The sequence below is a fragment of the Quercus robur genome, chromosome 4 (genome assembly GCF_932294415.1).
Source record: "Quercus robur chromosome 4, dhQueRobu3.1, whole genome shotgun sequence".
Taxonomy (NCBI): Eukaryota; Viridiplantae; Streptophyta; class Magnoliopsida; order Fagales; family Fagaceae; genus Quercus; species Quercus robur.
Window position 1 is genome coordinate 67,640,093 of NC_065537.1, and position 17,650 is coordinate 67,657,742.

The 17,650-nt window shown below is 38.4% G+C and overlaps 1 protein-coding gene across 1 annotated transcript; it reads right to left on the reverse strand.

Moving 5' to 3' along the window:
* Positions 1–6,756: 6,756 nt before the first annotated feature.
* LOC126722443 (nascent polypeptide-associated complex subunit alpha-like protein) lies at positions 6,757–14,519 on the reverse strand. The gene is made up of 4 exons (XM_050425595.1): positions 14,466–14,519; positions 13,338–13,439; positions 11,284–11,419; positions 6,757–6,971 (listed from the first exon to the last, which is right to left on the reverse strand). Exons 1-4 carry the CDS (start codon positions 14,517–14,519, stop codon positions 6,757–6,759), a joined length of 507 nt encoding a protein of 168 aa, XP_050281552.1.
* Between the last annotated feature and the right edge of the window lie 3,131 nt (positions 14,520–17,650).

Here is a 17,650-nt window from a genome sequence, read left to right on the forward strand (position 1 = left end):
AAAAGTTTGTGATGGTTATCAATATGGATGCTACATGTTTTCAGTTTCTGAGGTGTGCTGGATCTTATTTAGGATGTGAGGGAACCTTTCAGAAGTTCTTGCTTGGGACTTCTGATGATCTGTCATTGCTGATGCTTTTACACTCTGTGCAGTTACGATTAACCTGAAATCACTGGCTGTAAAATGACTATTGAAGCTATTGATGGCATGAATAGGAACATAGAATGGATTAATTTAGAATAAGAGCTTTGCTGTCAAGCTCTTTACGATGCATTCTAGAATTGTGAAGTTTGAATAGTGTGTCAAGATGAAAAACACATGATACATGTATAAAAACCAGGGAAATTACCCATCTTTAATCTAATTGACCTGCAATAGCTTAGTAATGGGATGTTTAAGCTTATCTCTCAATTTCATAGTATGGAGAATTAATTTGTATCTTTCTTGTATATCCTATCATATCATCTTTATTTTTTTTTTCTTTTTCGTTTCTTTTCCTTCTTTCGGGAAGGGGGTCATTAAAATTTAAGATTTACCTAGGAACCTTTGATACACAAAAATGATCTTTTACAATGTTTTGGGGTTTGATTATCGTTTTAAATATTTTTTGTAGATTCTTCTTTCCCCCCGAAGAAACTAAATTAAACTTCCTGCTTGAGATCATAAATTGAGCTGTTTTTAAATTTTATGATGGTGAAAATTTGTCATTGAAAACTACTTTGAATCTTTTCATGTTATTGTATGGAAACTTTTTTTCTTTTTGGGCAAGAATGAAAAATTCAAAGATTTTTTTTGCTACACAGGCAAAATAAGAAAGGCAATGGTTGAATGCTCTCCCCCTCAAAAATTCCTCTTTCAACGTTAGTAATTGATGTATTATCTTGATAATACTTTTGTTGCAAGGGACAATGTCAATGAGAGCATTAGTGAGAATAGTTCCTACGTTTTTCCTTTTGCTTTTATGACTTAATTTGCACGTCTGCTAATGCTTTAGGCTTCTAAGACCTTAAAGCTTAGGAGGAATTTTTAGTCCTTTCAGTTTTTCACATTAGAAGTATTTCTTAGAGATATTGACGCAGGACAACCAGAATAAAATTGAAATAATGGAAAAAATAAAAGATATGACCTAGGAGTCAGCATCTAGGCCTTGCTTGGAGTCAGCACCAAGCGGGGAAACCACTAGGAGTTAGCACCTAGGGTAGACCTGGAGTCAACACCAGACCAAAGAAAGACCAAACGGCCATTGTTTTCATTCATCAAAATATCAACTAACTCCTCAAGGCGTACAATAGCTTGCTTATAATGGATTACTAAACCCTAGTTCTAATTGGCTAGGAAACCCTAATTATCTTATTACAAAAATACCCTTGCTTCTAAATTAAAATACTAATAACCCAATAAACTAATAGGACCTAAAACATAAAAATACAATTGACTAACAAACATAAGTAACACTAAATAATAATTTTCTTGCATCTCCCGCATCATTCTCCTTTGGTTGGAGAAAACTCGACCTCGAGTTTTAAAACATTGAAGGATTAGGATGCTGATAAATAACACTTGCTTCAAGTCTAAAATCATCTTAGGGAGCACAAGGAAAACAAAAACCTTGAATTCCACCACATCAAACTCATTTGGAATAACAAAATTAATGTGTCGAATCAATAGAATCTCTTCTTGAACCTTATGAACCATAGGAAGCACTGTGGTTTTAACCTCTTCGACTTCCCCAAGATGTAGATCTTCAAGGACTGTGGAGGGTTGATTAGAAGCACATTCAACAACTTCAACTTTCACATCATGTGCACCCCTAACATAATACTCTCTTTAGGCGCCATCTTTTCACCTTGCTATTTTTCAATAGATTCATTTCCTTGCACGCTTGTTAAAGCAACACTTGTTGAGGCATGTACGTCTATGTCAACATTAGGCTTTGGTGTTGCTGGAGGATTCTCCACGACCAAGATATCACCATCAATGATGTCTTCGATGGGGGCAGCAATAAGTTCATTGTGATCAATTATCCTTGGTTTCCCAATTGAATCGGGTTGAGTCTTCATTTGCTTCATCTGAGCAATCCTGTCTTGAATCTCTTTCATGAGCTTTACAGTTAATTCTGTTACTTTCCTGGTAGATAATTCCTTGGTAGATTGTTCAAAAGTGCGCTGAGGACAAGATATTGGATGAGGATGAGGATTCATCGCATTTGCTTCAACTTGAAAAGTACCACACTGAAATTTGGGTAGATACTTAGCTCGATAGTATGGTGACAAATACTCATCACAAAGCTTTTCTTTCATATCTTCCCACACAGTAATGGCAGGTTCATAATCCATATAACGGAAATGTTCAAGATTCTCCCAAAACCTCTGTGCTTTACCTATTAACTTCGACTTGGCATACCTAACCTTTATGTTATCTGCAAAATTTGCTTGCTCAAAGAATTGCTCCATCCCATTCATCCAATTGACAAAATCTCGTGGATAAGCTTCATAACCATCAAAATAAGGTGCTTCTAATATTTCCATGATTCTCTAAAATGGTGTGTCAAAAAATAGTTTGGAGTTGGAACAAGAACCTGGGCTGCTGTGACGTTCTCTGGACAGGTAGTGCTGGAACTGGGCTTGGACTGGTCTGTCATGGGCCTGGACTCTGCTTGGTCTTCTTTTTTTTTTTTTTTTTGGGTGAAACACAATAAAGAAAGAGTTACAACTTAAAACTAAATCTGCCAAGTTCAAACATTAAAAACATTGAAACTAGAAACTAGAAGCAAAAGAAACTAAAGAGAAGGGAAGCGGCGGAGCAGTCACGAGCGGCGCTGGAGTCAATGGGTGAGAAGCGGTATGGGCTCATCGGCGGTCACTGTTGGCGATGCTCAATGGTGCAAATCAGAGCTCGATGGAACCTGTGACACATGAAGCGGCATGGTGGGAGCGGCCTGATCCCATTGGCGGCTCTTGTTGACTTTCAAACTCCTCTGTTTCTGGTCTGTTGGCTGATGGGTTGGCGGCAACTAAGTGCTAATCTGTGGGTTTCGGCGGCTAGTGGGTCAATATCAGTGATGGTTGGTTAAGGTTGCCGATGGGTCTCGACGTGGGTCTCTTCTCTCTTTGTGGTTGCAAGGGATTTGGAAACTTGATTGTGGGTTCTGGACTAGAGGTTTCTGGTTGGCTTCAAAATCTGGTTTTTTTTTTTTTTTGGGTGATATTTTCTGGCTCTTTCCTACGGTGATGCGTCAACAGATCAGTGTTTGCTCTGATACCAAAACTGAAGCAGGACAACCAGAACAAAATTGAAATAATGGAAAAATAAAAGATATGACCTAGGAGTCAGCACCTAGGCCTTACTTGGAGTCAGCACCAAGCGGGGAAATCACTAGGAGTCAGCACCTAGGGTAGACCTGGAGTCAGCACCAGACCAAAGAAAGACCAAACGACCATTGTTTTCATTCATCAAAATGTCAACTAACTCCTCAAGGAGTACAATAGCTTGCTTATAAAGGATTCCTAAACCCTAGTTCTAATTGGCTAGGAAACCCTAATTGCCTTATTACAAAAATACCCTTGCTTCTAAATTAAAATATTAATAACCCAATAAACTAATAGGACCTAAAACATAAAAATACAATTGACTGACAAACATAAATAATACTAAATAATAATTTTCTTGCATCTCTCGCATCAGATATGGCCTTTGTTTTTTGGATAAGTGGATAGAGGTCCCTTTTTTTTAATAGGGATGTATGGCCAATCAATGGTACTTGTAGGGATATTGGGCCCAAGAGCTCATTATCAATGTTTATATTGGGACTAAAACCCAAGTCGAGGATAAGGGTCGTCCGAGGAGGGGCAAACATTGTCAAGGGAGTTCGTGTTAGTAAATGAAGGAATTAGTTTTGATGACAATGACCCAGAAAGTTGGGCCGAGGATGAATGCCTCCTTGGCCAACCAAAGCCGAGGTCCATAAAGGTGGTCTGTCGTCTAGGGGAATGTTCCAGGAAATTCTGTTATCACGGATAAGCATTGCAGAAACAAAGGACAAAGGGGAGTCTTAAAATATCTACGGAGAAAGCTACTACCACTGCATTAAATGCTCTACAGCTAACTCTCTGACCGCATTAATGTGGAGGTGATACCTGAACAGTGGTTTTCAGCCTTACAGCTACTACACAAAGACTTCAGGTAGGTGCTGATAGGACAAGTATCAACACCAACCATCTGGAGTGCACGTAGAGGGTAGAAATGAAAAGGGGAAGATAGTATAAAAGAAGGGGGAGGCAATGAGAGAAGGGGATGGAGAAATCAAGAAAGAAGCACTGTAGCAATCAGGAACCAAACTTGTGAGAAATATATAAGAACTGATCTCCTCAGATTGTGTCGATGATGATTTTCTTTAGTTTAAATCAATCTATCTTTCTGTTCTTGTCATTTGAACTCACATTATTTGTTGTCCAACTCATTTTAACACAGTTTTCCAATCCACTCTCTACAAATTCATTGTTTTGGGCTTGTTGGGCCTGAGTCCTTCCATCGTTTGGGCTAGAGATCCAAATCTGGTCCTTAAAGTACTATTAGTATTTTTTGTTACTAGTTTATTTTTTTCATGAAGACTACCGCACCTATAGGTTGTCCAATATGGAGCTTACAATTTGACCTTGTTTGGCTGAACTAACACAGTTGCACCTTGCATATGGATCTAAAATCATTGATTTGTTAAGTCAAAACTCGAAAAGAGAAATAACCAATTGAGTTCTACATCAAATACTTACTCCTTTCATTTCATGAGAGAGAGAGAGAGAGAGAGAGAGAGAGAGAGAGAGAGAGAGAGAGAGAGAGAGAGAGAACTAATTCTTGTTGTTTTCTAACACATTTTTTTCACAACTTCCGAGTTTACAAGTTTTGAGAGAGAGAGCTAATTCTTGTTGTTTTCTAACACATTTTTTTCACAACTTCCGAGTTTACAAGTTTTGAGTGGTATATATATATATATATAGTGATAGGTACATGTTACCTGAAATTGAAAAATAATGATACTATTCCATTTTGAGTGTTCTACTTTATACTTTATCAATTACATATTGTTATGCCAAACGTCTTGTAGTAGCTCAAGTGGTTAGCACCTCCTAATGTTTTCAATGGAAATATTCAGGGTTTAAATCTCTCTTATTCCGTTGTAATTATCGAATTATCAAACAAAAAAAAAAAAAAAAAACATCCTATTACACGGCTTTTTTCCTTATAAAATAAATAAAGTTTGAAATTGAAAAAAAAAAATCTAAAACATATCATATTGCAATTAGTGGAGTATAAAAGTGAAATAGAGGATTTTGTATTTAAAATTTTAAAGTGCTTGTCCAATAATCTAACTTGCCATCTCATCAAATTGTGAAAAAAAAAATGTAATAATCCTGAAGTTTTCTTGAGGCTTGTGAGCAACCCATTTATGAAGAAATACATAAAAATTAGTGGTACAAAATTTCCAATCACACACCACTTGTCCATTTTAAAACAATTCGGGCAGGACTTCATTTAATATTCTAGTGCATAGTGCATAATACAAGAACAAAAACATAGTCATTTTTCCCGTTTGGTTATAGTTTTCAAAAATTGTTATTTAAAAAGATGTGAAAATTGTGGTTTAAAAAGTGTTGTTGAAAAACGTATTTTTAGTGTGAATAAAACAAAAAAATGTGTTTGGTATCATGGTTTAAATAACATTTTTCAGTGTTCAAAAAATATAAAATATGTGTTTGGTATATGTGTTTTGAATGATAAAAAAGCTAACCAAAGTACAAAATAAATATATTTTAAATTAGGAGAGAGAAGCCCATAAATCAAGAGAAAGCCAAAACATTTAAAAAAAAACTGACAAAGTATGAAAAAGCTGACCGGCACTAGTGTTTGTTTTTTGAAATAATTACAGAATTGCCACTAAGCACTAGTGTTTATTGTTTAAAAACTATCCGGCGCTGATTTCAAAAAATGGGTTTTATAACATTAGTTTTTGAACAATATTTTCCAAACAATAAGGACAAAACTAGTACACCAAACATATATTTTTTTTTTGAACACTAGTGTTCAGTGTTTAAACACTGAACACTAGTGTTTAAACACGGTGACCAAACGGCATAGGACGCTGTCTAACTAGAACACCAAACACAAGCCATACCTAGACGATTATATCTGAATTCTGAAGTTCCATCAAATCAATGAGCATGATTGGGCACTTATCCAACAATCCTTCTCATTTGCCACTAAGAAATTCACATATCACATCCTATTCATCCAAGAAATGAAAGCATTCCCATGCTAGGAGTCAGGAACTTCTTTTGCTATATAGGAGAGTCTTTGAATTTCAATACAAGTTCTAACTTCTAGCAAAAATTCCAGCAATTTAATATGCATATGTAAACCTTGATCAGAATTGATCTATGATGAACCATCCTGGTTTAGTCCTGTGAAGGTTCACATACAATTTGTCTATACCAAAATCATGCAACTATTTCACGTGAATTCATCCAGACAAAGATCCCCCAAACTTGAAAATGGATAAAAATAGGGTAAAAGAGCACAAATTTATCACTCAAGTTTGCATTTCTCAGTTTCGTTACTGGTACAACAAAGGATAAAGAAAAAGAGAAATTTTAATAAAATTGATGAAAGATACACCACCATAAAGCTCACATGCTCTAGAAACCACATAACTGCTAAAACATCACATTAAAAAAAAAAAAAAAAAAACATCTAAATAACTTCTCAGTTGGTAAGATCCATGATGGCAGTAACTATGTCTCCATCTGCAGCCTTCAATGCCTTCACAGCCTTTGACCTTGTGACTCCTGCCTGTGTCATCACCAACTCTATGTCCTTGGGTTCCACTCCAGTCTCATCTACTTCTTCATCATCTTGAGCCACAGCCGAAGTCTCAGGTTTGGAAATCACATTGCTGAGATCAGGAGCCTTAAACTGCCCTGCAGCCTAAGTCTGTAGTTGAGAGCTCAAATCCTCGATCTTTGCCTCCCCAAAGATTACATACGTGTCTGAAGTTGGACTCTTGAAAACATCGGGTGTTTGAGATGACAAACAATATCTGATTTTAAGGGCAATATATGTTAGATCAAAACAAAACTGAAGATAGATATATAAATTAAAACCACAATCAATAAAATCACAGTTCAAAAGGCACCAACATTCTTGCTCTTTTTGACAGTGACTCGGCTAACATCCGGGATAGGTTTCATGCCAAGCTTCAACATTGCTTTGCGACTTTTCTTTTCACTTCTGCTTTGCTTTGACCTACCACTTGCATCTCCATCATGTTGTCCTGATAATACAGAAAGCATCAGAAAAAAAAAAAAAAAAGAAAAGAAAAAAAAGAACCATTATGTACATAATTAAATAAGCAAGGTTAATAAGCAAGGTTAATGTTAGCTGCAATTGCATCCTTATTGGATCCATCGATATTTTCACAAAAAGGTTTCATTAGGAGGGATCACATTGCACAACTTTATTCATTTAGTTCAAATTTAAAAAGAACTTCATTTCATTTCACTGAACAATCAGCCCAATGGTTGTATATCAGTTTAGTTTTTGCTACCAGTGGATATCATCTACAGATCCACTAGTATCACTCATGCACACTAATTTCAAGCAAGAGTGACATTTTTTTTGGGGAAAATGTTCTATAAATGCAACAAATTAGTGATAAGCAAGCAGTAGAAAATAAAACAGATTCAGAATTTATTTATTAAAAAAAAAAAACCTGCAATCCAACTTGACACAAACATTTTATTATGAGGAATTTGTAAATGAAAGGGTCCAAAAGAACTAGTCAAACAGAGACAGAGCGAGAATAACAAATTCCAGGATTTAAATTTAAAAATAAATGAAAAATCAACATCCTAAATCTATAGGTAAAATATTAGAAAGCCCTATATTTACATTCAAGGACTTGATCTTCCATTTATTTGGATGTTGGCCAATCTAGTGGTGACTACCCTGTTTGTGCATCGTAACATTCTCTTTTTTTTATTTTTTTGATAAGTAATAAAAATATATTAAAAAGAAAAAGGGTGTCACCTAAGTATTGATGTAGGACACAATTTACTATTTAATTATTGTAATTTATTATTTTTTAGTATTTTTATGTAAAAAAACGTTATTTTAGGTTTAGGTGATTTATTTCCTTGTTTTTAGGTGCATTTAATGCTTTTTAGGTCAAATTTGATTCCTGTTATGGTTAGGTATCAATTAAGAGTTATTTTAGATTATATTTTCTTGTCTGTCAAGTTTTAAGGAACCTTTAAATAGGCACCTAAGTCTGTAAACGTTTTTCATAGTTTATTATCAATAAAAATTCAGACTTATGTCTATTGTGTTCTCTGGTGGATTCCAGACCTATCACCTTGTGGATTCAAGGAACCCTTGGTGGATTCGAGATTTACTACCAGGAACTAACAGTTTAGTTTCTGTCCATCAGAGAGAGTGTTAGAAATACAGAATGAATTGTATTCTATTTCTCAAATAATAGAATATACATAAGTGCCTTTATATAAGAGGCAAAGTGTGCAGTACAAATAAGTGTGCTATACAAGTAAACAAGGTAGGCCTAAAGCCCACATATCCTAATATACGTTAACAGCCCTCCTCAAACTCAAGGTGGATGTGAGACCAACTTGAGGTTGTCAACCAAAGTGCGAAGACGTCCCTTAGGATGTGACTTGGTGAAGATATCTGCAAGTTGATCTTTAGAAGAAACTGAGATCAGCTTGAGAGCACCATGGACAAGATGATAACGGATAAAATGACAATCGATCTCGATGTGTTTAGTCCGTTCATGGAAGACATCATTGTGAGCAATATGAATGACACTCTGGTTGTCACAATAAAGAGGAGTAGCAGAGGATGTGGATATACCTAAGTCTTTGAGAAGCCACCGTAACCAAAGGAGTTCAGATGTGGTATCAGCAAGGGCACGATATTCTGCTTCAGTACTAGAGCGGGCCACAAGAGTTTGTTTTTTACTTTGCCAAGAAATCAGAGAAGAACCAAGAAGAAAGCAATAACCAGTGGTGGACCTGCGATCAGTGGGATCTCCTGCCCAATCAGCACCAGAAAATGCACGGAGAACAAGAGGAGACTGAGCAGAATAGAAAAGACCATGGAAGAGAGTACCCTTTAGGTATCGAAGAATGCGCAAAACAGCAGTATATTGAGTCGATCGTGGAGCAGACAGATACTGACTCACCTGGTGAACAGCATAGGAAATGTCTGGACGAGTGACAGTGAGATAAACTAGGCTGCCAACCAAGCGTCTGTAAAGAGAGGGATTAGACAACGGTTTCCTCCCTGACGGAGTCAGATGCACATTAAGCTCAACTGGAGTGTCAACAGTCTTGCTATCAGTGAGTCCAGCTCGAGACAAGATTTCAGAGGCATACTTGGCTTGAGTAATATAAAGTCCATCTATAGAATGAGTGATTTCAAGACCCAAGAAGTAGCTGAGATGTTCAAGATCTTTCATCTCAAACTGCTAACTGAGAAAATCCTTGAGTTCTTGAATGCCACTGATGTCATCACCAGTTATGATCATATCATCCACATATAGGAGAAGTAAAATAGTGCCTTTGTCAATGCGACGAAGAAATAAGGCAGAATCATAATGACTGGCCATGTAACCTAAGCGAGAGATGGTAGAGCCGAATTTGGCAAACCAAGCTCGTGGAGCTTGTTTAAGGCCATAAAGAGCACGCCGAAGGTAACAAACCTTATTTGATTCAACAGAGAGACCAGGAGGAGGTTGCATATAAACTTCTTCACTTAAATCCCCACTAAGGAATGCATTTTTGACATCCATCTAAAAAAGATCCCATTTTCTGGCAGCAGCAACAGCTAAGAGAGCTCGAACAGATGAGATACGAGCAACCGGAGCAAAGGTCTCTTCATAATTAATCCCATACTCCTGTGTAAAACTTTTTGCAACAAGACGAGCTTTGTAGCGCTCAATGGACCCATCAGAGCGAGTCTTAATCTTGTAGATCCACTTATAACCAACCTTAGATTTCCCAGGGGGAAGAGTCACCAAATCCCAAGTATAGTTTTTAGACAATGCATCAAGTTCCTCTTTCATTGCAATTTGCCATAAAGGGTCAGTGGAATCCTCACGATAGGTGTGAGGCTCATGAAGTGTAGCAAGGGCAGTGTAACAATGATAATCAAGTAAATGTGTAGGAATGGATCTTACCCGAGTTGAGTGATGAGGTGGAATGTCTTGTGCAAGATCTTCAGGCGGAGCAGGAGCAGGGGACCCAAGCTCAGGGTTGGGTAGCTCGTCTTCAATATGCGCATCTTCCACCTGTTCATTAAAGGGTGAACTAGGAAAGGGATCAAAGGTATCTGGTGGTTGGACAGAGAAGTCTATAGGAGGATCAGGAGCAGTGACAAGAGGAATATGTGCTTCATCTGGAAAAAGATCTAAAACAGAGGAGGAAGATAGGGAGGCACGAAAGTGAGAGAGCTCGACATAGGAGCGATGTTCCCAAAAGACAACATTGTGGGAGATACGAAGACGATGAAAGACAGGATCATAACACCGATACCCCTTTTGAGTTTCGCCATAGCCAAGAAAACAACAAAGCCTTGACCGAGGCTCAAGTTTGTTATGCTCATGTGGCTGAAGAAGAACGAAACAAGTAGAATCGAAGGAGCGAAGGTGGTGATAGTCTGGAGGTGACCCAAAAAGGCACTCATATGGAGTTTGATTTTGAATAATAGGACTCGGAATGCGATTAATAGCATGAACAGCATGAAGGGCAGCTTCACCCCAAAAAGGAGCAGGAACTTTGGCAGAGAGAAGAAGAGCATGAACAGTGTCAAGAATATGATGAAGTTTTCATTCGGCTCTACCATTTTGCTGAGAGGTACCTGGACAAGTTAGTTGATGAACAGTGCCATAGGAATGCAAAATAGCTTGGAAAGCATATTGAGTGTACTCAAGAGCATTATCAGATCGAAAAATTTTGATACGTTTGGAAAATTGAGTTTCAACCATTTTTACAAAATTAGAATATACTTGCAATAACTTAGAACGATGTTTCATATTAAAAATCCAACTATAGCGAGAGTAATTATCAACAAAGACAACAAAATATCGAGACCCACCAATACTAGAGACAGAGGAAGGCCCCCAAACATCAGAATGAATAAGGTCAAAGATATCAGTGGATATTGATTTACTAGTATTGAAAGGCAAAGTTGGTTGTTTTCCTAACTGACATGAAACACAATCAAAATTTTCTGTAGACACTGCAGCAGCTGCAACAACAGAAATAAGAGCAACAAGTGAAAGACGAAGGTTGTCCACGGGAAACATACGGCCAACTCTAGGACCAGTCCCAAGCTCCTGTCTCGTCCTTAGATCCTGCACAATACACCCAGAATAATCAAAGATAATGCGATAACCTAACTCAGCTAATTGTCCCACAAAAAATAAATTGTAAGAAAGGTCAGGAACATTAAAGACATCAGGAACCGAGAGATTGGAGGTCGAAACAGAATCTATATTATGACCAGACATAGTGGAACCATTTGCTGTGTGAATATTAAGAGGGTGTGGTGGAGGTTTAAGTTCAGAAAATAAGGATGAGTGAGGAGTCATGTGATTGCAACAAGCAAAATCCATAAGCTAAGAGGAAGGAGACATACCAGATAACGCTGAGAGAGAAGAGGAATAAGATGCATTACCAACCATACGAATGACATTGGTGATGATATTTTTAAGGTCATTTGTGGACATGGTGAAAGTGCGTCCTGAAGACTTAGACTGTGCAGAGACGGGAGCCATTGGTTGGACACTCTCAGTGTTAGCAACAGTAGCAGCAGAAATTGACACAGCTGATTTGTTGCGATAATAGCAAGTCTCAAATTGTGGCCAAAACGTTTGCTGGATTGTCGGCAACGATTATTGCAACAAGAAGAAGACCTGTCCTTATTGTCCATTTAGAAGCAAAATTTGCAAAAATGGACTGCAAAAATGAAATCTATGAGAAAAACTGGGTAAGGAGCACCTGGATTGCAAAAAGTCAACCCTGGAGAAAAGTCAACGGTCAAAGTCAATGGTCAACGGTCAACAATCAATGGTCGAGTAGATGACGTCATAGGATGACATGGTGATGACGTCAGCAGATGAGTGGATGCTGACACAACTAGGGCTGACGTGGCACTGATGATGACGTTAGCGGATAGGTTCCGGCGCGTGAGAGCGCGTGACGGCGCGTGACAGTGCGTGAGAGAGCGTGACGGCACGTGACTGATACAGGAGGCGCGTGGCGGCGCGTGACGAGTTTTGGCGGTGCGTGGAGGCGCGTGCCAGTGACGTCGAGAATTGTGGTGGCGCGTGGAAGGTCTGATGAAGACAAAATTTTCACAAAAAGGCAGATCGGAGAGATTACTTTCCAATGATGCTATCTGTGGTCTGATCGGAGAAGCGGAAGCGGTGGTGGCGGCAAGGCAGTGGTCTTTGATGTACTGGAGTTGTAGTGGAGGCAGCGGTGCTGCTCACAAAAATGGCTGCAGTTGACACCTATGAAGACAAGACTGCTTAAGAGCGGTACACCAAAGGATTAGAGCAATGGCTCTGATACCATGTTAGAAATACAGAATAAATTGTATTCTATTTCTCAAATAATAGAATATACATAAGTGCCTTTATATAGGAGGCAAAGTGTACAGTACAAGTAAGTGTGGTATCCAAGTAAACAAGGTGGGCCTAAAGCCCACATATCCTAATATACGTTAACAGAGAGCATTGTGTGTGCTTCTTTTCAGGCTTCCGCTACATCAAGTATACAGGAAGTATACATCAGGGACAAAAAAAATCTTATTGTACATCATAACAATCTTATAGTTCCAAACTATAGCAATGCACTGTTTTTTACCCAATCTGCACAAGAGAGATTAACGTGGTATCTACACAAGAGAGAGATTAATAAGTTGCAACACACACCCCCCTAAAACCCATTTTCCTTTTATATGGAATACATGGATCACATATGAATGTAATTTTTATGATAGATAATCTTTTACTGAAAAAAAGGCACAACTACAAAAAGTTTCTAGTTAAATCACTAACTTTTTTATTTAAGTTATTTAAAATTTTTATTGGTTATCTATTATATCCAACCAATGAGTCTTCTTGAAGCCTGACCTCACCCTTCATCACATTCTTGTGGAAAGATAATGTGTAATTTGAAACAATGCCCATTGACTTAACAGGAAAAGATGTGAATGCATAAACACAAGGAAGAAAAAAAAAAGGAAACATAGATACTACAACAAACAACATTCACAGTGAACTTACATTCAACTTTATCATCATCCTTGTCATCATCATCGTCATCCTCGTCGTCATCATCTTTGTCCTCAAGCACAGGCTCATTGGGCTGCCCACAAAACAAAGAGAGAGAGAGATTGAATTAATACAACTTAAGCAGACTTCTAAAAGAAAGAAACTTATTAGAAATACAATGTAATCAAAAATTAGTTCCAAAGCATTTACAAGCTTATCAGCATGGAAGTAATAGCCATTTAAGAGCAAAAATTGAGGGAATTTGGAGTAAAAAAGATATATACGGGCCCATTTCATCTAATGGAATTAAGAGGACATAAATAAATAGAAAGACTGAAAATCGCATATACAAAGAAGCCAAAATATGGCGGACACCTTGTATGTCATTTGTCTGTTATTTTGTTAGGTTCATTACGGCATATATCTCTCATACAAAACAGGGATGGGATGGTAAAGAAGAGAATCATGTTAAAGGAAGCACTGAAACTCAGAAATCAAAAATAGAAGAAGAAGACTCATAACGGCTAGTGTTATGTCTAACGGCTCTTAGACTAAAACGTTGCCATTTTGTGTCTTAGTTAAAGTATGTAACTGAGTTAAGAAGAAACGGTGACGTTCAACTTATTGAAACTGTGCCGTTTTATGTCTGCCTGTTATAAGTGTTCAACGGTGTTGTTTTGGAGTCATCTCTCCCAAAGGCTATCTGATGCGAGGAGTTTTCTCTCTGTGTGTTGAAGATATACAGTTATGGTTTCAGCTTTAACTGTCACTTAAGCCAGGCTGTCACGCTGGAATTTGCGGAGTATATTTTGGGATTAGTTTTGAGTTTGTTAAGAGCAGTTGTGCTCTCTGGAATGCTCAATCTGTAATGTACTTTATCTATAAATAGAGTAGGTGCTATGTATTTTTCAATTAAGCTTGATGAAATAGAAATCAATTTTCACTTGTTTCTCTTTCTTGTTTTACTCTCTCTCTCTCTCTTCTTCTTCTCTGTTTGTCTTGCTCATTCACCATTGTTGTCCATCTTTCAAGCTTCAAAATTCTACATGGTATCAGAGCCAATGGCTTCAACATCTCAAACAGAGACTACTCAATCCACACACACAGCTCCTGTCCATACAGTGTCTACTCCTTCAACCTCCATACAATCACCACTGCTATTACTCTCAAACATGTCCAATCTCATGTCAATCAAGCTTGACTACAACAATTACATTCCATGGAAGCATCAACTGCTCACCATACTTGAAGCTTATTCCTTAGTTGAACATATTGATGGCACAGCACCAAAGCCATCACCTTTTGTACTTGATGCATTAGGAAACACAACTTCAGTTGTTAATCCAGATTTCCAATCTTGGAGAATCAGAGATAAGGCACTCCTTTCTCTGATAAACTCAACTCTTACTCCACAAGTGTTTTCACTTGTTGTTGGTGTAACTAGCTTAAGAGAAGTGTGGAACACTCTTGAACAGAGGTTCACTTCTACTTCAAGAGCCAATATCTTGAACCTTAAGCTTGAACTTCAAGGTATCAAGAAAGGGAATGAATCAGTGAACTCTTTTCTTCAAAAGATAAAGATTGCATGTGATAAACTCCTAGCTGTGGGAGTGGCTGTAGACAATGAAGAGCTAATTTGTATTGTGCTCAGAGGACTTCCTAGAGAATTTGCACATTTCTGTTCTGCAGTTCGAACTAGGAGTGATCCTATATCATATGAACAACTTGCCATTATGCTACAGAGTGAAGAACAAGCTATGACTGATCATCTTGATTCAGTCTCTCACTCACTAGCCATGTTTGCTTCTAATGGTAAAGCTGGTAGCAGCTCACAGAATCAATCACAGAATCATAGTTCTGGTAGAGGAAGAGGAAGGAATCAATCTAATAGAGGAAGAGGAGGTGGTAGATACAATAACTTTGGAGGAGGACAACCACATTTTAGTGGTGGACAGCAACACTTCTCATCACCACAGGCACCTCATTTTTCTCCACAAGGATCTCCACACTTCACTCCTCAGAATTTTTCTTCACAAAACTCTCCTCAAGGCTTCAAGCATGAACGTCTAAGCTGTCAGATTTGTGGAAAGTCTGGCCATGGTGCATTGGATTGCTACCATAGGATGGATTTTGCTTATCAAGGCAAAAATCCTCCTACGAAGTTTGCTGCTATGGCAAGTGCATCTAATGCAGTGATCACTAGCAATCAAGACCCCTGGCTTGTTGATTTTGGAACCACTGATCACCTCACTGCTAATCTCAACAGCCTCTCCAATCAGTCTCAATACAAGGGACCTGAGCAGATCACTGTGGGAAATGGTCAATCTTTGCCTATCAACCATATAGGTAACACTACCTTACACACTAAATACCATTATTTCATCATTAAAAATGTCCTTCATGTGCCAAGAATTGCAAAGAATTTACTTTCAGTTCATAAATTCTGCCTACATAATAACTGTTCTTGCTATTTTGATGCCAATCAAATTAAAATCGAGGATATTCCTACGGGGAGACTCCTTTACAAGGGCTTGAGTGAGAATGGGGTTTACCCTATCTACTCCAAGAACTTCATCAGCTCTCTTCCACATCCACATGTCAACTCTGAGTCATCTTCAATACAGAATCCCATTTCTACTGAATTTTCATTTCCTACTGCTTTTACTGTAAATAAAGCCAATAATTGGTTGTTGTGGCATCATAGAATGGGCCATCCTAGCAATAAAATTCTTGATGTTGCTTTATCTTCTTTGAACATTTCTTGTCCATCACACAGTGATAATGGACTCACTCATTGTAAGCATTGTTTGAGTGGAAAAATGCATCAGTTTTCATTTCCTGTTTCTACTTCTAATGCTTCAAAACCTCTTGAGTTAGTGCACTATGATGTTTGGGGTCCTGCTCCTATTACATCCATTACTGATTTTCAATATTACCTCCTTTTTGTTGATGAATACTCTAAATTCAGTTGGCTTTATTTGCTTAAACATAAGTCTGATGTCCTTGATTTTTTCAAATTTTTTAAAGCCACTGTTGAAAGTCAACTTGACTTTAAAATCAAGGTCTTAAGAACTAACAATGGTGGGGAATACACCTCTAATGCCTTCAAACACTTTTGTTCCACACAAGGCCTTATTCACCAATTTTCTTGTCCTTACACACCCCAACAAAATGGGGTGGCTGAGAGGAAGCATAGACATATTGTTGAATGTGCCCTTACCATGCTTCCCCATTCTCAATTGCCACCCTCCTACTGGTCCTATGCTGTCTCTACAGCTGTCCATGTCATCAATAGACTTCCAACTCCCCTCCTTAAGAATCTAACTCCTTGGGAACTCCTGTATAAATCCAAACCTGATATCACACACCTCAGATCTGTTGGTTGTGTTTGTTTTCCGTTACAACCCCACACCACACCTTGCATTTTCCTTGGTTACCCAGCACATACCAAGGGCTATATCTGTCAAAATCCTCACACATCTCGGATTGACATCTCCAGGCATGTTCATTTCAATGAACTTGAGTTCTTTAACCCTCAGTCTTTAACCACTGGTCCTCCATCTGTCTCCTCTGTTCAGTCCTCAACACAATGTCCTATCACTGTCCCTTTGATCATTCAACCCCATAATTCTGGTCCTACTCTCTCACAGCCTAGCTCTACTCACTCTACTCCTACTCCTACACTTGATTCCTCTTCCCATTCTTCTATTCCCAATGTTCCTGATCTGTCCCATTCCAGTCCTCTCTCTACCTCATCTATCTCCCCACCTCACCCTATACCTCCTTCCCTTCCCATCCCTAGTTTACAGGTTCCTGCTACTATTCCTATAGCTGATTCATAGGTCCTTGCCACTGTTTATGCTCACCCTATGACCACTAAGTCCAAGGCTGGCATCTATAAGCCTAAGGCCTTTCATGCTGCATCTACTGCTCCACATGCTGTTGCTAAGGGTTCTCAGCCTCACTCACAGCAATGCCCTAAGTCCACCAAGTCAGGTTCATCTTCCAAACCTGATTACACCACTATAAAACCTCCTACCTATCACATTGCAACTCAGCATCCCCAATGGTGCTTTGCCATGGATGATGAGTTTCAGGCTCTTCAGAGGTAGGGTACTTGGATATTGGTGCCACCCTCTCCTTCTCATAACTTGGTTGGCTGCAAATGGGTCTACAAGCTTAAGCACAACAGTGATGGTTCTATAAGTAGATACAAGGCCAGATTGGCGGACAAGGGGTTTCATTAGCAGTTTGGGGTTGACTTTGAGGAGACTTTCAGCCCAGTCATCAAACCTCCCACTGTGA